We start from the raw sequence: 21,795 nt of genomic DNA on the forward strand, positions 1-21,795 counted from the left end.
CTAAGAATCAGCTGTGGTTCTCTGGTTTTACTGTTTCAAAGCAGATAAGAACCCCAGCAATATTCCTAGAACTCCAAGGAATCACAAAAGAAACAAGACCAAAACTCAGGCAGAATGTGTGATAGCAACTTTCCCTTAGTTTAGGCTTTGAGGAAACAGTTTGGAGGGCTGCTGAGTTCTCCAGCTCTGGAGGCCAGCCATGGCCAAGTCCAGGCTGTGGGAGTGTCCAGGCCCCGAATGTCTGTGAGGCTTGAAGATGTTGAAAACTACTGTCAACATCACAGCTGAAAAGGAAACCTGCCCTAAAATATCTATATATGTATATATACTAATATATACTATATATACTAGTATATATTCCCCAAAAATGTATGCGCACACTCTGAATAATTAATTATGAAGGAAGTATCCTTGGGTTGCTGGGGCTATGAATGGTCTTTGTCTTTTTATATCTTTTTGGTTTTTTCTAAATTTTCTATAATGAGCATGTGAATTAACTATGGGTGCATAGTTACAATTGGGCCTTTAATACCAGAGAAATACATAAAATATAAGAAAGTTGTTAAAGGCCCAAAGGTAGAGCCATCACCTAATGACACATGGGGGAAACTGAGGCCTGAAGTGGCCGATGGGCCCCTGGGCTGGCGTGCTGCCCTGCCTGCTGCTCAGCACAGCCAGAGTGGAGCAGCTCTCACCAGGACAGGAGTCCAGCTCTACCACTTCCTGCACTGATGCTGATTTTACTAGATCTTTACAATTCTGAGAACTGACTCTGGTCTAGTCACAAGGTTCTCAAAGGGAAGTGCATATGGGGTAGAAGCAGAGCAGGCTCACCCAGGTAGGGCTGGGAGGTGGAGGGCGGGGAGCAGGAGCTATGTAAAATGAGGAAACGCTGGCACGTGGAAGCTGGGTCAACATCCAGTTTGCTTATTCCAAAGGCACATTCATGCAGCAAGTAACCACCCAGTGTGGAACTAGACAAATGGCTCTCAGAGGCTGGGCCAAGGAGAGAGGTGTTTTCGGTTCCCAACAGCTTAGTTCCTTGTTTCTACATTTTCAGCTTCTAAATACATGTATTAAATGATCCATTTTTAATCAGCTGTAACTGCACAATGTTCTAAGGATTTACTCCGCTTGCCTAAAAATATTTAACTCCCAGGTGGACATGCGGCCCTTGTTAGATGAGGAAGAACGGGTCTGGGGAGGTGGCCTCTGGGAGCCCATGGGAACGGGTCAGTCCCAACAGGCCCGGGTGGGATAATGACCTCACTCAGGCTGTGGGGCAGCAGAATGCCACCCGCTCTCCGATGCTCTAGGGCACTGTTGTCTGCACTGGTGGCCTCCCCTCCTCTACATGGCAGGACTTGGAGCCCTAACTGCATTTCCCAGGCTCCGGGTGCAGTTCAGGTTCTGTCAGTGAGACACATGGCCATGGGGGACGGGGGCAGTGGGTCGCACCGGGGACAGGACCCTAATCCTGTAGCTGGGTGGCAGACGAGCAAGCCCAGTAAACAAGACGTTCTCACCCCAGTGCCCTGGAGTCCATGGTGATGGCAGTGGTTGGCAGGAGTGTTCCATGGCCTGACTCCTGGAGGACGGCCCTGGAACCTGACTGAGACACTCATAATTGGGGTGGGGAGCACTGAACTTCCTAGCCTCTGGGCCATCTGGTGATTTTGTGGGCTCCTAATTCCTTGGAACTACATCTTGACCAAAACCCACGCACATGTCCACGCTGAGGATAAGGGTCCTCTAACTCCCTTTCCATTCAGACAACACAGCCGGTGGTTCCTGTGTCCTGCACTATCCATCTCCCACTGCTTCCTTTCCTGCCTCACCATGTGCCTCTCCTCAGATGCTGTGTTCTGCCTTCCACTAGACGTGTTCGCTGTGTTCATGACAGAGGCCCACGTGGCTCTGCCCCGCAGACTGCCCCCCACTGGCCTTCCAAAAAGTTACCTTCCTTACCCCTCCCCCAGGCCTGCCTTAGAGACCAGCTCTGTTCTCTCTGTCTCTCCACTACTTCCACCCAATCAATCCCACGCTGCTGACACTTTGGAGTCCCAACATATTTATCATAATTGCCCAGTCTATAAAAATGATCGTTCTGAAATCCTGAGGTCATTGTCCAATGGCATTCTGGCACAAGCCCTGAACAAGAACTGTTGCTGTTCAATGGTTAATGAACCACATCACAAAAATGGTGATAGTGCAGAATAATGGAGGCCCTGGAGAGAGCAGGGCAGCAACAAGGGGCTTGGAACAGAATCATTGAATAAGCTCCACATTTATGTAAATATCTCTGACCAGCTGCATAATTGCCTCTTTGCATTCAAGGGTCTATAAATATCTCAGAAAAAGATTGCTGAGGCCATGACACAAAGCTTCCCAGATGCCCTTTCCTATGGGCAGTGTGGCACTGTCAGTGGGTAAATTCACTGCCCTTGCCGAAACCGGTTTGGCTCAGTGGATAGAGCGTCAGCCTGCGGACTGAGGGGTCCCTGGTTCGATTCCGGTCAAGGGCATGTACCTGGGTTGCGGGCACATCTCCAGTGGGAGATGTGCAGGAGGCAGCTGATCGATGTTTCTCTCCCATCGATGTTTCTAACTCTCTATCTCTCTCCCTTCCTCTCTGTAAAAAAAAAAAATCAATAAAATTCATATTAGAAAAAAAAATTCACTGCCCTGTAGAAGGGTCATTCAAGGGAGGGCAGGGCCAGCAGTGCAGTGCACGTTGGCAAAAACTACGAGAAGAATGTGAGTCTTCAAAAGCCTGATTCACATCTGTTACTTCCAGTCCAGTTGCAGCTGTCCTTTAAGCCATCACTCTCTTCACACTGCAGCTAAATGGATAAATGGGATCGTTTATCAAACAGTGAGAAGGTGCAGGTGCCGAGAACTACTCAACCTTCAGAATGCAGATGGGGCTCTTTGAGGCAGAGTCCCTCGACCCCCATCCCCACCTGCCAAGGACAGTGTGAGCTGTGCACAGCATGGGCCTCATGGCTTCTACTGCTGGCACACAGGCAAAGGTGTGGCTTCCTGGCACCTGGCTGGCCTGGGACCATCACCCAGTGACCCTCGAGCCTGAAGGGCCTCAAACCATCTCTAGTTTAAGATTGGGCAGAAATTTCTCCCAGCCATGGTGCAGTCCTCCGCAGCTACACAGGCCTCTCCTTGCCCTACAAGCACTTAATGAGCATAACGAATAACTTCTGAAGTGATCATTATCATCTTCCTGGAAAAGCTATTAAGAACCTAGTTAGAACAGTGCTGGAGCTGTGCAGGATGCAGCCAGCCAGACCCAGACTGTGGGCACATGTGGAGGCCAGCTGCAGTGACTGGAGGCTAGCACTGGGAGAAGCAGTGTCTGCTCACATCTGCAGGCTGGGGAGGAGTGGAGTGCACCATTCACCATCAAGAACCAAGCTCATCAGTCCCAGCAACAACAACAACAACAACAACAACAACAACAAATCACAGACATTCCAGAAAACTGGGATCTTAAGCCAGCCAAAGGAATGACATTTCAATTTTTCATTTTTATTTTTTTATTATTATGTTAGCTTTTTTTTTTGCTTTTTTCTTTGTTCTCCTTTTTGTTTGTTTGTTCCTTTATTTCCTACTTCTTTTCACATTATTTTTTCAACCACGTGAGCAGCAGACACGTGAGCGGCATGCTCTTGTCCAGGGAGCATCAGCCCCGCGAGCAGCCTGCCTCAAGCTTAAGAGCAGCAGCCTCATGTGGCCTGCCCCTGTCCAAGAAGCAGCGGCTGTGTGAGCAGCCCGCTTCCCTGTCTGAGGAGCAACCACACGAGCAGTCCGACCTGACCAAGGAGCAGCAGCTGCACAAGCAGTCTTCCTACGTCTGAGGAGCAGCAGCCCTGTGCAGCCGCCCCCATCCAAGGAGCAGCAGCTGTGCACACCCTGCACTAGTCCAAGGATCAGCAGCTGCACAAGCATCTTGCCCTCATCCAAGCAGCAGAAGCCGCACGAGCAGCCTGCTGAATCTGAGGAGCAGCAGTTCTGCGAGCAGCCTGGCCTCATTCAAGGAGCAGCAGCAGCCCACCCGGGTCAGAGGAGCAGCAGCCACATGAGCAGACCGCCCACATCCGAAGAAGGGAAGCCCTGCGCAGCATGCACGGGTCCGAGGAGCAGAGCCACAACAGCCTGCACCTGTCCGACGAACAGAAGCCACATGAGCAGTCCACCCCAGTTCAAGGAATAGCAGCTGTGTGTGTAGCCCACCACCATCCAAGGAACAGCAGCCTCGTGATCAGCACACCCTCTGTCTAAGGAACAGCAGCTGTGTGTGAAGCCTCCCCTCATCAGCCAAAGGAGAAATCACAGCTGTGAACAGCACCCACCAGAGGAGCTGCTGCCATCTGAGGAGCAGCTGATACCGCAACTGCCCGAGGAGCAACCACAGCCCGAGAAGCCACTGCCACCCAAGGAGCAGTCCCTGAACGACTCAACATCTAGATATGTCGGTGAGATCAAACATGGGTAGACAAAGAAACCCCCAAAGGAAAGAAAAGGAGGACTCACCAGAAAAGCAGATAAGTGAAACAGAGGTATGCAACATGTCAGAAAAAGAATTCAGATTAAGGGTCCTAGAATGCATAAACTGGATGGAGGAAAAAATCAACAATTTATGCAAGAAGCAAGAAGAAACAGATGAAAAAATCAACAAATTATGTAAGAACCAAGAAGAAATGAAGAGTGATATAGCTGCAATAAAAAACACCATTGAAAGTTTCAACAGTAGACTAGCAGAAGCAGAGGACCAAATTAGCAAATTAGAAGACAGGGAAGCAAAACACACGCAAATTGAACGGCAATTGGAGAAAAAAATAAAAGACAGGAGGAGAGCCTAAGGGAGCTATGGGACAACATGAAATGAAACAACATATGAATAATAGGGTGCCAGAACAACAGAAGAGGAACAAGGGTTAGAAAACCTATTTGAAGAAATAATATCAGAAAACGTCCCTGAGGTGGGGAATAAAAAAGTCACACAAGCACAGAGAGTCCCAAACAAGGTGAACCCAAAAAGACCCACACCAAGACATATCATAATTACCATGGCAAATGTTCAGGACAAAGAGAGGATCTTAAAGGCTGCAAGAGAGAGATGCAAAGTTACATACAAGGGATCTCCCATTAGATTATCAAATGATTTCTCAAAAGAAACAAATCAGGCCAGAAAAGAATGGATGGAAATTTACAAGGTGATGCAAAGCAAAAGACTGAATCCAAGAATACTCTATCCAGCAAGGCTATCATTCAAAATTGAAGGGGAAATAAGAAGATTCACAGACAAAAAAAGGCTAAGGAAATTTATCACCACCAAGCCAGCAATGCAAGAAATGCTAAAGGGACTGGTGTAAAAAGAAGAAATAAAAAGTTCAGAAAGAAAACAGGCACAAAAAATACAAATGGCTACAAACAAGTACCTTTCAATAATAATTTTAAACGTAAATGGACTAAATGGTCCAATCAAAAGACATCGAGTGGCTGAATGGATAAAAAAACATGACCCATATATTTGCTGTCTACAAGAGACCCATCTCAGAATAAAGGACTCACACAGACTGAAAGTGAAGAGATGGAAAAATATCTTTCAGGCAAATGGAAAAAAAAAAAAAAAGCTGGGGTAGCAATACTTATATTGGACAAAATAGACCTCAAAGTGAAGGCCATAAAAAGAGATTAGGAAGGCCATTTATACTAAAGGGATCAGTACAACAAGAGGATATAACCCTGATAAACATATATGCGCCCAATGCAGGAGCACCCAAATACATAAAAAAACTCCTGGAAGATATCAAGGGAGAGATCGACAACAATACAATCATAGTAGGGGACATTAATACACCACTGACATCACTGGATAAATCCTCTAGACAAAAAATCAGCAAAGAAACAGCAATCCTAAATGACTCACTAGATCAGATGGACTTGACATCTTCAGAATATTTCACCCCAACGCCACAGAATATAAGTTCTTCTCAAGTGCTAATGGGACATTTTCAAAAATAGACCACATATTGGGTCACAAACAAAGTCTCCCCAAATTCAAGAAGATTGAAATCATATCAAGCATCTTCTCAGACCACAATGGCAAAATATTAGAAATAAACTACAATAAAAACAACCCAAAATACTCAAACACCTGGAAGCTGAATAGCATGTTATTAAATATTGATTGGGTTACCAATGAGATCAAAGAAGAAATTAAAAACATCCTGGAAACTAATGACAATGAAAACACAACAATCCAAAACCTATGGGACACAATGAAAGCAGTCCTGAAAGGGAAGTTTATAAATCTACAGGCCTATCTCAAAAAACAAGAAAAAATGGTAGTAAATCATCTAACTCTACATCTCAAAGAACTAGAAAGAGAGCAACAAGAAAAGCCCAGAGTGAGGAGTAGGAAGGAGATAATAAAGATTAGAGCAGAAATAAATGACATAAAGACCAAAAAAAACAATACATAACATCAATGAAACCAAGAGCTGATTCTTTGAAAGGATAAACAAGATTGATGAACCTGTAGCCAGGCTCCCCAAGAAGCAAAGAGAGAGGACCCAAATAAACAAAATCAGAAATGTTAGAGGTGAAATAACAACAGACCCCACAGAAATACAAATGATTGTTAAAAAATACAATGGACAACTCTACTCCAACAAACTAGACAACCTGGAGGAAATGGACATATTCCTGGAAAAATACAACATTCCAAAACTCAATCAGGAAGAATCTAAATATCTCAACAGGCCAATAACTATGGAAGAAATTGAAGCAGTCATCAAAAAGCTTCCAGCAAACAAAAGCCCAGGACTAAACGGCTTCACAGGGGAGTTTTACCAAATATTCAAGGAAGAACTAAAACCTATCTTCCTCAGACTCCTACAAAAAATTCAAGAGGAAGGAACACTTCCAAGCTCATTCTATGAAGCCAGCATCACCCTAATACCAAAACCAGGTAAAGACAACACAATGAAAGAGAATTACAGGCCAATATCCCTCATGAACATAGATGCCAAAATCCTTAACAAAATCTTAGCAAATCAGATCCAGCAGTACATCAGAAAGATCATACACCATGACCAAGTAGGATTTATCCCAGGGATGCAAGGATGGTACAATATCCGCAAATCAATAAACATGATACATCACATAAACAAACTGAAAGAAAAAAACCACATGGTCATATCAATTGATGCAGAAAAAGCATTTGACAAAATCCAACACCCATTTTGATAAAAACTCTCAGCAAGGTGGGAATAGAAGGATCATACCTCAACATAATAAAAGCTATATATGACAAACCCACAGCCAACATCATACTCAATGGACAAAAACTAACACCATTTCCCCTTAGAACAGGAACAAGACAGGGATGCCCACTTTCACCACTCCTGTTCGACATAGTACTAGAAGTATTAGCCATTGCAATTAGACAAGAAGAAGAAATAAAAGGCATCCAAATTGGAAACATAGAAGTAAAACTGTCCTTATTTGCAGATGACATAATACTGTACATAAAAAAAACCCTAAAGACTCCATCAAAAAACTATTAGACTTAATAAATGAATTTGGCAATGTAGCAGGATACAAAATTAACACCAAGAAATCTATGGCATTTCTATACACCAATAGTGAACTTACAGAAAGAGAGACTAAAAAATCAATCCCATTTACCATTGCACCAAAAAAATTAAGATACCTAGGAATAAACTTAACTAAAGAGGTAAAAGACCTCTACTCAGAAAACTACAGGACTTTGAAAAAAGAGATAGAGGAAGACATAAACAGATGGAAGAACATACCATGTTCTTGGATTGGTAGAATCAACATCATCAAAATGTCCATACTAGCCAAAGCAATCTATAAATTCAACGCATTTCCTATTAAAATACCAATGGCATATTTCACAGATCTAGAAGGAACTCTCCGGAAATTCATCTGGAGTAAAAAAAGACCCCAAACAGCTGCAGCGATCCTGATAAAGAACAAAGTAGGTGGGATCTCAATACCAGATATCAAGCTGTATTGCAAAGTCACTGTCCTCAAAACTGCCTAGCACTGGCACAAGAACAGACATACCAGTATAGGCTGATGGAATAGAATAGAGAACCCCGAGACCAACCTAAGCCATTATACTCAATTAGTATTTGACAAAGGAGGCAAGAGCATACAATGGAGTCAAGACAGTGTCTTCAATAAATGGTGTTTGGGAACTTGGAAAGATACATGCAAAAAAAAAAAAAATGAAACTAGCCCTAACTGGTTTGGCTCAGTGGATAGAGCATCAGCCTGTGGATTGGAAGGTGCCAGGTTCCATTCCAGTCAGGGGCACATGCTAGGGTTACAGGCTTGATCCCCAGTGAGGGGCGTGCAGGAGGCAGCTGATCAATGATTCTCTCTCATCATTCATGTTTCTATATTTAATAGAGCCCCAGTGCATGAAATTCATGCAAAAGCATGTCTTCCTTTGCCTGGCTGCCAGCAGCTGCTTCCCTCAGGTACCCGAGACCGGGCTTCCCTCGTAGCTCCAGCTTCATACAGAAAAAGTCTGGTTTAATTAGCATATTACGCTTTTATTATTATAGCATAATATGCTAATTAAACCTCTCCCTTCTTCTCTGAAATAAATTTTTAAAATATATTTTAAAATGAAACTAGAACACCAACTTATACCATACACAAAAATAAACTCAAAATGAAAAAAGGACTTAGACATAAGACGGGTAACCATAAAGACTTGGACAGATACATGCAAATTACGCTTTTATTATTATAGCATAATATGCTAATTAAACCTCTCCCTCCTTCTCTGAAATAAATTTTAAAAATATATTTAAAAAAATGAAACTAGACCACCAACTTACACCATACACAAAAACAGACTCAAAATGGATAAAGGACTTAAACATAAGACAGGAAACCATAAAAATACTAGAGGAATCCACAGGCAGCGAAATCTCAGACATATGCCAAAACAATTTCTTCACCGATACCGCTCCTAGAGCTATGAATACTAAAGAGAAAATAAACAAATGGGACTGCAAAATAAAAAGCTTTTGCACAGCAAAAGAAACCATCAACAAAACAACTGGAAATCCCACTGTATGAGAGAACATATATGCAAATATTGTCACTGATAAAGGTTTAATCTCCAACATTTACAGGGAACTCATACAACTTAATAAAAGGAAGATAAATGATCTAATAAAAAAAAATGGGCAACGGACCTAAATAGATACTTTCGAAAGAAGACAGAAGGAAGGCCAAGAGACATATGAAAACATGCTCAAAGTCACTAATTATCCAAGAAATTAAATCAAAACGACAATGCGGTACCATCTCACACCTGTCAGAATGGCCATCATCAACAAATCAACAAACGATAAGCGCTGGCAAGGATGCAGAGAAAAAGGAACCCTCGTGCACTGCTGGTGGGAATGCAGACTGGTGCAGCCACTGTGGAGAACAGTATGGAGTTTCCTCAAAAAACTAAAAATGGAACTCCCATTTGACCCAGTAATCCCACTTCTAGGAATATATCCCAAGAACTCAGAAACACCAATCAGAAAGGATATATGCACCCCTGTGTTCATAGCAGTACAATATACAATAGCTAAGATTTGGAAGCAGCCTAAGTGCCAATCAGTAGATGAATAGATTAGAAAACTGTGGTACATCTACACAATGGAATACTATGCTGATGTAAAAAAGAAGGAATTCTTACCATTTGTAATAGCATGGATGTAATGGAGAGCATTATGCTAAGAGAAATAAGCCAGTCAGAGAAAGATAAATGTCACATGATCTCACTCATTTGTGGACTTTAATGAACAACATAAACTGATGAACAAAAATAGAGCCAGAGATATAGAAGCATTGAACAGACTGTCCAATCTATGAGGTAAGAGATCAACTAAAAATCTTGTATGCACGCATATGAGCATAACCAATGGACACAAACAGTAGAGGGGTGAGGACATGTTCTGGGGGTTGGGAGCAGCCTAGGAGAGGTCAATGGGAGAAAAAGGAGACTCATGTAATACTTTAAACAATAATTTAAATTAAAATAAAAAGAAGGGAAATTAAAAAAATAAGCCCATTTACAATTGCATAAAAAAATACCTAGGAATAAATTTAACCAAGGTGATAAAAGAACTGTACTTGAAAAACTATAATTGGACAGTTTGGTTTTTTGGTTTTTTACAGTTAAGTTTTTTACGAATTTTGGATATTGACCCCTTATCAGATGTTTCATTGGCAAACATGTTCTTCCATTCAGTGCAGGTCTTTTCATTTTGTTCATGTTTTCCTTTGCTGTGCAAAAACTTTTTAGTTTCATGTAGTCTCATTTGTTAATTTTTTTAAATTTATTTTTTTGGTAATCCTCACCTGAGAGTACTTCTTCCGTTGAGTTTTAGAGAGAGTGGAAGGGAGGAGGAGAGACAAAAGAGAGAAACATTGATTGGTTGCCTCCTGCATGCATCTTGACCCAGCCAAGGATTGAGCCTGTACCCAAGGGACATGCCCTTGATTGGGAATTGAATCCACAACCCTTCAATCCACAGGCCAACCTCCACTTGTTATTTTTTTTGTTTCCTTTGCCTGAGGAGATATATCAGAAAAATATTGTTATGAGCAATGTCAGAGATTTTACTGTCTGTTTTCTACGATTTTTATTGTTTTGAGTCTAACATTTAAGTCTTTAATACATTTTGAGCTTCATCTTGTATGTGGTGTAAGAAGGTACTCTAGTTTCTTTTTTATTTTTATTTTTTGCACATATTTGTCCAATATTCCCAATACCTTTTATTGAATAGACTATTTTTACCCTGTTGTATATTTTTGCTTCCTTTGTCAAATATTGATTGATTATAGAGAAATGGGGATAACTATGACCTTGCAGTATAGTTTGATATCAGCTGTGTAATGCCTCTAATTTTGTTCTTCTTTCTCAAGATGGCTGTTACTATTTGGGGTCTTTCTTTATTCCATATAAAGTTTTGGAATATTTTTTCTAGTTCTGTAAAATATGCCTTTGGTATCTTGATAGGAATTGTGTTGAATCTATAGCTTGCTTTGGGTAGTGTGGACATTTTAATGATGTTAATTCTTCCTATCCAGGAACACAGTATATGCTTCCACTTAGTTGTATGTTCTTCAATTTCTTTCTTCATGTCATAATTTTCCAAGAACAGGTCTTTTTCATCTTGGTAAAATTCATGCTTCAATATTTTATTCTTTTTGAAGAATTGTGAATGGGATTGTTTTCTTCATTTTTCTTTCTGATAGTTCATTATTGGTGTATAAAAATGCAACAAATTCCTGGATATTTATTTTATATCTATAGCTTGCTGAATTTAGCAGTTCTAGTAGTTTGTTATTTTGGATGGAATCTTGAGTGTTTTCTACATACAGTACCATGCTACACAGCTATAAAGAAGAAAAGAAGAAGGGAAAAAAGAGGGGGAGGAGGAGGAGGAGGAAACCTCACCCTTTGCGGCAGCATGGATGGACCTGAAGATCATTACGCTAAATGAAATAAGCCAGTCAGAGAAAAACAAGTACCATATGATTTCACTCATATGTGGAATCTAATGAACAAAATTAACTAGCAAGCAAAATAGAGACATACTCATAGATAGAGAGTAGGCTGACAGTTGTAGAGCAGGGTGGAGTGTACTGGGTGGTAAGGGGTGGAGGGATTGGACAACAGTGTAGTGATTGCTAGGGGCAGATTGGATGGGGAAGTTAGAGGAGGGTATAGAGAGGATAAATAGTGATGGAGGGACACTTGACTTGGGGTGGTGAACACACAATACAGTATACAGATGACATGTTGTAGAATTGTGCACATGAAACCTGTATAATTTTGTTAACCAGCATCATCCCAATAAATTCAATTCAAAAAGTGTTTTAAAGAAAAATTATAAGACCTGAATAAAGAAATTGAAGAATCTTTATATATATAAAAGGCTAATATGCAAAGCGTCCCCTCGGGAGTTCGACCAGGAGACTGGGAATTCGATATCTTGCTATGACATATGCTGACCACCAGGGGTCAGTGTGGAATGAAGGAAGGCCCCTGCTGGCAGCCGGGGAAGGGAGGCCCCACTGGGTGGCTGGAAGGCCTCTATCAGCCCTGATCACCGGCCAGGCCTAGGGATCCTACCCATGCACGAATTTCATGCATCAGCCCTCTAGTATACAACTAAATGGAAGTACACACCATGCTCATAAACAGGAAGAATTAACATAATTTACAAATGATGGAAATTCTACCTAAAGGCAATCTATAACTTCAACACAATTCCTATCAAAATATCAATGCTGTAATCACAGAAATTGAACAAATATTCAAAAAGACCCTGAATAACCTCAGCAATCTGGAGAAAGAAGAACAAACTTGTAGGTATCCACTACCTGATATCAAACTATACTACATGGCCATAATAATCAAAACAGCATAGTACGGGCATAAAAGCAGACATACAGGTCAATGGAACAGAATAGAGAGTCCAGAAATAAACCTACATCTTTTTGGTCAATTAATATTTGACAATGGAGGCAAGAACATACAATGGAGCCAAGACTATTCAATAAGTAGTGCCAGGAAAACTGAATAAATACATGCAAAAATATCAAACTACACCACCTTTAAACACCATGTACAAGAATAAACTCAAAATGGATTAAAGACTAAAATGTGTAAGACTCAAAGCCATGAAACTCCTAGAAGAAAACATAGGCAGTAAAATCTCGAACATTTCTCATAGCAATGTTTTTTTTCTGATATATCTCCTCAGACAAGGGAAACAAAAGAAAAAATAAACAAATGGGAATATACCAAATTAAAAAGGGTTTGCACAACAAGGAAAACCATCAACAAAAACAAAGAGAAAACCTACTGAATGGGAATATTCACCATTGATACATCTGATTAAGGGATATATATCCAAAATTTATAAAGATCTCAAACAACTCAACATAAAAAAGCAAGAAATCCAATTAAAAAAATGGGTAGATGACCTGACTAGACACTTTTCTAAAGAGGACATACAGATGGCCAGTAGACATGAAAAGATGCACAATGTCACTAATCTTCAGAGAAATGCAGATTAAAACCACAATGAGATATCATCTCACACCCATCAGAATAAATATCAGTAAATCAACAAGCAAGCGCTGGTGAGGATGTGAATGAAAGGAACCCTGGTGCACTGTTGGTGAGAATTCAGATGGTGCAGCTACTGTGGAAACCAGTAGGAAGGTTCCCCACTAAATTAAAAAATTTAACTGTCTTATGACCCAGAAATTTCACACTAGGTTTACATCCAAGGAAACCCAAAACACAAATTTGAAAGAATATATGCATACCTATGTTCACCACAGCGTTATTTACAATAGCCAAGATATGAAAGCAACCCAAGTGCCCAACAATAGATGAGTGGATAAAAAATCTGTGGTACATATATAAAATGGACTATTACTCTGCCATAGAAAAGAATGAAATTTTACCCATTGCAACAGCATGACTGGACCTAGAGGATATTATACTAAGTAAAATAAGCCAGACAGAGAAAGACAAATACCATATGATTTCACTTGTATGTGGAATCTAAAGAACAATATAAACAAACAAAACAGAAACAGACTCATAGATACAGAGAATAGATTGATAGTTGACAGGTAGAGGGTGGGTTGAGGGGCTGGGTGAAAAAGGTAAAGGAATTAAAAGTACAAATTGGTAGTAACAAAATAGCCATGGGGGTGTAAAGTACAGCATAGGGAATAAAGTCAATAATATTGTAATAACTATGTACCGTGCCAGGTGGGTACTATTAGGGGACCACTTTATAAAGTTTTGATTATCTAACCACTATACTATACACCTGAAACTAATACAAAGTAATATTGAATGTAAAGGGTAAAAAAAAAAATAGATCAAAATTTTGCATTAAACTTATTAATCCATTTGGGGGAAAATATCTTTACAATATTGAATGGTCCAGCCCATAAATATGATATGTCTCAATGTTTGTTTAGGTCTTTTTCCATTTCTTTTATCTACATTTCATAATTTTAGCATGCATATTCTATATATATATATATATATATATATATATATATATATATATATATATATATATTTATACCTAAGCATGTCTTTTGGGGGAACTGTTATCAATAGTATTGTGGTTTTAATTTTAGTTTTGAAATGTTCATTATTAATATAAAGAAATGCTATTGGTTTTGTGTATTATTCCTATAACCTGCTACCTTGCTGACCTCACTTATTAGTTCTACAAGTTTTTTTCTAAATTCCTTGGGATTTTTTGTGTCAACAACCATGATATTGGGAAATAATGGCAGTTTTATTTCTTCCTTTCCAAACTTAATGCCTTTTATTTCTTTTTATTAGCTAATTTCTGTGGCTATAACTTTCATTACTATTTTGAATAAGAGTGGTGAAAGCAGACACCCTTGTATTTTTCCAAATCTTAGGGGGTAAGCATTCAGTCTTTCACCATTAAGTATGATACTCTCTGTAGGTATCTGTAGTGCTTTTGTAGCTACCCTTTATCAAGTTACAGAAGCAACCTCTATTCTAAAGAGTTTGCTAAGACTTTTTATTGTAAACTAGTGTAGCATTGTGTCAAATGATTTTTTTCTCCATCAATTGATATATGATTTTTATTCTTTAATCTATGTTTACATGGCAAATTACATTGATTGATTTTCAAATATTAAACTAGACTGGCATACCTGAAATAAATTTCACTTTCTTTTCATACATTACTAGATTTGATTTGCTAAAATTTTGTTGGGGACCTTTACATATAAGTTCATGGAGACAGTGGTCTATAATGTTCTTTCTTTTATATTTTTGTAAGACCTTTTCTGTTTTTGATATCAGGATAATGCTAGTCTCATAAACTGAGTTAAAAAAATTTCCCTCCTCTTCTATTTTCTGAGATAGATTATGCAAACTTGATGTTAATTCTTCTTAAAATATTTTCATCCGAAGGTTTCTAAGAGCTTCTTACCATTTAGGTTGCCTATTATATCCTGGTTGAGTTTGGTATTTTGTGGTTTTCTAGGAATTGGCTCATATATCTTTGTTGTTACTGTTGTTGTTAATCCTCACCTGATGATATTTTTCCATTGATTTTTAAAGAGAGTGGAAAGGAGAGGGAGAGACAGAGACAGAGAAACATTGATGTGAGAGAGATACATCTATTGGTTGCCTCCTGGGGATTGAGCCTGCAACCAAGGTATATGCCCTTGACTGGAATCAAACCGGCAATCCTTAAGTCTATGGGCTGATGCTCTATCCACTGTGCCAAACTGGCTAGGGCTGACCCATCCTATCTAATAATAGAGAAACATGGTAATTAACTGTAACTTCGCTACCCTTCCCATTGGCTAATCAGCGAGATATGCAAATTAACTGCCAACCAAGATGGCGGCCGGCAGCCAGGCAGCTAAAGCGAACAGGAGGCTTGCTTGCTCTAGTGATGGAGGAAGCCAATGTTCCCCGCCTACCACTGCCGGCCTCTGAGTTTGCACTCTAAGAAACAATGTTGCAATTATAGAAGCTAAACAAACCCCAGTAACCTGCTTTCAGCCGTCAGAGCTGGAGCGAGCAGGACCGCAACAGTGTTACAATTATAGAACCCAAACAAACCCAGATACCTGCTTTCAGCAGCCAAGGTCTCAGAGCTGGAGCCGAGCCTCAGACCTAAACCCGGCTCTCAGCTCCAGTGACAGCCATAGAAGGTAAATAAATCCCAGAATTAAAAAAAAGGAAAAAAAGGAGAGGTTGGGAGCTTCAGTCACCTGCCAGCCTGAAAACAGCCCTCAGCCCCTCATCCTGGCTGGCTAGGCACCCCAGTGGGGATGCCCACCCTGAAGGGGGTGTGACCAGCTTCAAACAGCCATCATCCCCTCATCCAGGCTGGCCAGGCACCCAAGCAGGACCCCCACCCTGATCCGGGCAAACCATTCAGGGCAAACCAGCTGGGCCCCACCCGTGCACCAGGCCTCTATCCTATATAGTAAAAGGGTAATATGAAAACTGACCCTAACAGCAGAAAGACTGGGAATGACTAGTCACTATGACACACACTGACCACCGGGGGCAGACTCTCAATGCAGGAGCTGCCCTCTGGTGGTCAGGTCGCTCTCACATGGGAGGAGCTCTGCTCAGCCACAAGCCAGGCTGATGGCTGCCAGTACAGCAGTGGTGGTGGGAGCCTCTCCTGCCTCCTCAGCAGCACTAAGGATATCCGGCTGCAGCTTAGGCCTGCTCCCCGCTAACAAATGGACATCCCCCGAGGGCTGCCGGGCTGCCAGAGGGATGTCTGATTGCCATCTTAGGCCCAATCCCCCAGGGAGCAGGCCTAAGCCAGCAGGTGGTCATCCCCTGAGGAGTCCCAGACTGCGAGAGGGCACAGGCTGGGCTGAGGGATCTCCCCCCCCCCCCCCCCACCAACCGAGTGCACAAATTTTTGTGCACCGGGCCTCTAGTGTCTTCATAATTGATGACAAATTCTCTAAGTTTTCCTTCATCAAATAACCTCTTGTTTCCTATTTATTCCTGAAGGATATTTTTGTGGGGTATAAGATTTATGATTAACAGTGTATTTAAGTATTTGAAAATTGAGTGCCTCTTACTTGTGGCCTCCATGGTTTTAGATGAGATATCCACTGTCATCTAAATACATGCTCCCCATAAGTCAGGTATCACTTCTCTCTGCCTCTTTTGAGATTTCTTTCTTTGCTTTTTGTTTTTAATCATTTAATTTTGACATCAAGAAATTTAACTATGATTTCTTTGTGTCTATCTTATTTGGATTTGCTCTGCCAAGGTGATGCAGAATTAGCTTCCAGTTCCCAGCTAAGGTGCCCACAGCTTCTGCAGGCAGAACTGGTACAGTTGGTTCTGGAAGAATCCTGTTCAGTCCATTGATATTTTGCCAGGGTAGGATGGATATTTCCCAAAAGGTTTCCTTTTGTTGTCAGGCCACCTTTCCCTGTCCTTTGAATGGGGAAAACAAGCATTTCTTAGAGGTTTTTTGCCTGTGCCTGTTGGTGATTTGGGGTTAGAGGCTCTTGCAGCATTCTCACCAGGATATGCGGGAGTGCTAGAGAAACCCAGGGAGCTCGCTACATGTCATTCTATAAGTCCCAGGATTCCTAGGCTGTCCGCTGCCTTCTTGCACCTCTCAAAGTCTTCCTGTGCTTTTTTTATTGTTATGTCAAAGGATTCTTAGTTGTAAGAAGGAGGGCTTGGGAGGAATGGGGCCACTCTATCTGGGTGGAGCCAGAAGTCAACACTTTTGTCTTTTTTTTAAATCCTCACCCAAGGATATTTTTCCATTGATTTTTAGAGAGAGTGGAAGAGAGAGGGAAAGACAGAGAAAAATAACGATGTAGGGAAACACATCAATTGGTTGCCTCCTGCGCAAGCCCTGACCAGAGGGCCCAGGCCCAGGAGGAGCCTGTAACCGAGGTACATGCCCTTGACCAGAATCGAACCCAAGACCCTTCAGTCCACATGCCAATGCTCTATCCACTGAGAAAAACTGGCTAGGGCTGAACACTTTTGTCTTAATGTCCTTTCCTCAGTACTAGTTATATTTTGCTATTAATAAGAGTTAATAAGCAAGGAAGAGTATGGCTATCATACTTGAAAGGGCTGCGGAACAGTGCAGTTTAATTCATGTTCTTATACATAACAAAATTGCATTTCTTAAAAATAACAGGAACATGTCAACCTACACTTATCCCTCTGGAGAGTCTGATTTAGGAAAGTTATTGAGCAAATCAACTCCTCAAAAAGCCAGGATAGCTCTCCAACATTGGGCCATGTGGCTGGCAGCCTCTGGAACAGACCTACCTAAACCATATCCTTATTCCATGTTCTTCTCTCTTTAAATGTGCCCCTTTGCTTTTGTGTAATGGTTCCCATGTCCTTTTCATACCCTCTCCTCCTGCGTGGCCTTCTGAGTAATCATTAAACATTACTATTTGTTGACTACTCACAGTAAGTTCTGTACAGAGAAGAGGTCTCACCTCAGCCCTGGCTGCTCTTGAGAAAGTCTCAGCTGCTTAAGATGAGCAAAAAATGAGCGCAAATAATCACTCCTGTCAGTTCATCCTGGAAGACCCTAAAACTTGGACGAACTATTCTCAATGTATCTGGAAGTCCAGTGTGGAGGGGTTGAGGGTCTTCTGGCCTGGTCCTAGCTCTGAAATGCATGCAGTAAGGGTGCCTCCATAGCTCCTGGAGATGTGCTTACTTCTGCTCCACTGGGCCCTGGTCCTACCTGCTGGTTTGCTACTTTGAGCCCCTCTTCCTCCAGACCCTCTTTTCATAACCCCTTGGCTTGGCCCAGCAATATTCTAGGTCCCACTTCCCTGTGTCCTTGTTCTCTGGACTCCAATCTCCTCCAAGCTCCTCCTTTAGTTCACCCCCTCCAAAGACAGGTTAACAGGAAGTAACTTCCATGGGACATGGCCCTGAGTCCCCACCTATATCTGCCTTCAGGCATAGGGCTGAACCAGAGGTGGCTGGGCCACACTGCCCACATCCCCAATATCTCTGTTTGGAAATGGAATAATCAAAATCCCAGCTCACAGAAATGACAAAGGCTAAATTAAAAGTTAAAATGGATGTGTCCCATTGACATCCTGAAGTGGCTGCATTATTTCACCTTAGGTCAGCTGTGCCTCTCAAGAAAGCGCCTGGTTGATAAATGACTACACATGGAGGTCACCCTGGCACTCAAGGGACAGATCAAATCGAACTGATGACCAAGCTAAAGGAAATGTATTTCCCAGCACCAATGTCACACATTCAGCCTCTAAGAGCTCACATGGGATTTAAATCTCACTCTCCTGTGACATGGGTCAAATATAGAGCCTTTTTTGGGACCCAGGGAAAATTAGTTCCTGTTCACATGGTGCAGTGTTGGCTCCCAGCAGCCTCTGGGGAGCTCCTTGCTGAGTCATCATGCACCAGGTGGTTGCTCATTGGCTATGGCTCTGCAACCCAAGGGAAACTAATTTTCCATTCTGACCTGTGAGTTCCAATCAATGCTAGTTTTAATCACATGCTCCGTGATCACAATTTGAGTTTCATTTACACCACCTGCCTGAGCCAGAGGTATGACTGAAGCGGCATGTATGACAGCCCAGAAGGCAGGCTTATTTGCCAAGGCCTCTAGTTTGAGCTGGAAGAAATGGCATCACATATTACGTGGGGGGGGGTGGGGGGGGTTGGGGGGTTGGGGGGGGCTCATTAATGGAGTGAGATGAGGAAGGAAAAGAGTGCACTTTTGTAATATAAGAGACTAGGCATCTATGGAGCCTCACACAAGCAGTTGATTTTATCACAACTAGGTTGTACAAGAGGGAGCCTTGGGCCACAGGCACAGTTAAAAGAAATTTAGCAAAAATCTGTTTGTAGACATCATGCTCGAAGGGACGAAAGTTCAGTCTTTGAGTTCTAATCCTTTCCTTCATCATATTTCACCTTCCTGTGCAAGGTAGGGTGGGAGCAGAAGAACAGTTAGTGCTGGAGCTCACTCTGGAAAGTGCCTTGAAATAGAATCAGCAGATTGATGTGCAAGCAGACACTTTAAATGTGAATGAAATCTCAGAAGATCTATGACATTTTTGACAAAATAAGGGGAAGGTAAGCAGCATTCAAAATAGAACAGTGGTAATTACATCCAGAGGAAATACCTAATGAAACTGAAAACAAAGCTCTAAAGAAAGAGAAAGAAGATAAATTCAAAGTACTGTTTATGTAACCTTAGGGTGTTTGTACACCAAGAACTTAAAGAGTGTCTGAAACACAGGAGCAAATGAGATGGAGGGGGCTGCGTGTTAAGAAATAGAGTTTTTGGCAGAAGGTCAAAGAGAGTGAGCGGATGTGGAGAGGTGAAGGAAGAGGGGGTGAGTACAGCTTTCATGTTAAAAGAAATTTAGCAAAAATCAAAGCTTGCTTGCTAAAGAAAACACATGCAGGGTGGAGGTCTCTGTTAACCGGGGGCCAGTAGGGTGGCTGCATCCCACCAGTTTCCTGGAGCTGCTGAGGGCCGGCCCATGTCCAGCCGAAGGGCCCGGGCAATGAAGCAGTCTTTCTTTCCTTTTCTTTATTTTTCGTTTCTTTGCTTTGCTTTTCCTTTCTTTTCTTTTTAAATGTATTTTTATTGATTTCAGAGAGAAAGGGAGAGAGAGATAGAAACATCAATGATGAGAGAGACTCATTGATCAACTGTCTCCTGCATGCCCCCTAATAGGGACCGAGCCCACAGCCCAGGCATGTGCCCTTGACAGGAACTGAACCTGGAACCCTTCAGTCCGCAGGCAGACACTCTATCCACTGAGCCAAATCGGCTAGGGCAGCAGTGCTTCTTTCCCACCACCTATCACCACTCAGCCAAGCAGGAGGTGAGTCCACTGTGGAAAACACCAATAGAGCAGGCACAGGGCTGTGTGTCAATCCTCCAGGCTTACTGAGTGTCAGACTGTGCCAAGGCTTGGAGCCATCAAGGGAACAGACGCAGATGCCCCCTACCCTGTCGGCTCAGAGCCAAGCTAAGTGTGGCAGAGGAAGTACTGGGGCCAGGGCAGCCAGTTACTGTGATTGAGTAATCACAACTACTTAGACATGAACATCTTCAGAGGTTTTTCCCAAACGCCAGCTCCAGGAGCCTCACAATGATCCAGGGAAACAGAAAGCACAGATGTTATGAATTAGCATCCATGTTTGTATATGTACTACCTATTAGTATGTATACTCATTTTTAAAAAAATATTTTTATTGATTTTTTTACAGAGAGGAAGGGAGAGGGATAGAGAGTTAGAAACATCAATGAGAGAGAAACATCGATCAGCTGCCTCCTGCACACCCCCCACTGGGGATGTGCCTGCAATCAAGGTACAAGCCCTTGACCAGAATCGAACCTGGGACCCTTCAGTCCGCAGGCCAACGCTCTATCCACTGAGCCAAACCGGTAGGGCTGTATACTCCTTTTTTAATACGTTTTTGTTGATTTCAGAGAGGAAGGGAGAGGCAGAAAGAGATAGAAACATCAATTAGCCACATCAACATTATTGGCCACATAAACCAACCTTGGTACAATGTGGGAGGTAACCTAAATAAGTTAATACATACAGAACACACAGAAGAAGTTTGGCAAAAAGTAAGCTCCCAAATAAATATTAATTACCACTTCATTGTCAAGCATGTGGGAAAACATAAAATACATTTATATTCATTTTTAAACCATTTTACAAGGGAAAGAATCAAGTCTTGGGAAGGTTTCAAAACCTGTCAGGAGGCAGAACATGAATAAAAAATTGGTTATAAAAACCAAAATGGTCCAGGAATTTGGGCATACATGGCACATGGAGCCCCAGGAAAGTCCTACACACTCATGGAAAATTCTATTTAAGTGAACCTTCTCCTGCTCCACAACCTGCCTGACTGTCTCCTCCTCATGAAGGGGTGGAGCTATTCCATTCTTCCTTCATTCAGCTAATATTTGTTGCTTCCTGATATGCACCAGAGCTCTGTTAGGTGCTATTATATACATCATCACACTTGGCAGGCCATGGCATACCTCTTAATTTAAAAATAACCCTGCTAATGGCATTAAAATACCTGCTTTGTTTATGTAAAATCCACTTAAAATAGAAATGTAAGGAATTTTAAGCAGCATACCATAATTTGGTTAGAGAGGTATA

At 41.8% G+C, this 21,795-nt stretch overlaps 1 protein-coding gene across 1 annotated transcript in view; it reads left to right on the plus strand.

Moving 5' to 3' along the window:
• Positions 1-4,137: 4,137 nt before the first annotated feature.
• The window catches only part of LOC118675612 (zona pellucida sperm-binding protein 3-like), a 68,670-nt gene continuing 51,012 nt past the window's right edge, over positions 4,138-21,795 (plus strand). Inside the window, 1 exon segment of the mRNA XM_036348485.1 lies at positions 4,138-4,233. Within this exon segment, the coding sequence (XP_036204378.1) occupies positions 4,138-4,233 (96 nt within the window).

Source organism: Myotis myotis, unplaced genomic scaffold, assembly GCF_014108235.1.
Source record: "Myotis myotis isolate mMyoMyo1 unplaced genomic scaffold, mMyoMyo1.p scaffold_m19_p_2, whole genome shotgun sequence".
NCBI classification, from domain to species: Eukaryota; Metazoa; Chordata; class Mammalia; order Chiroptera; family Vespertilionidae; genus Myotis; species Myotis myotis.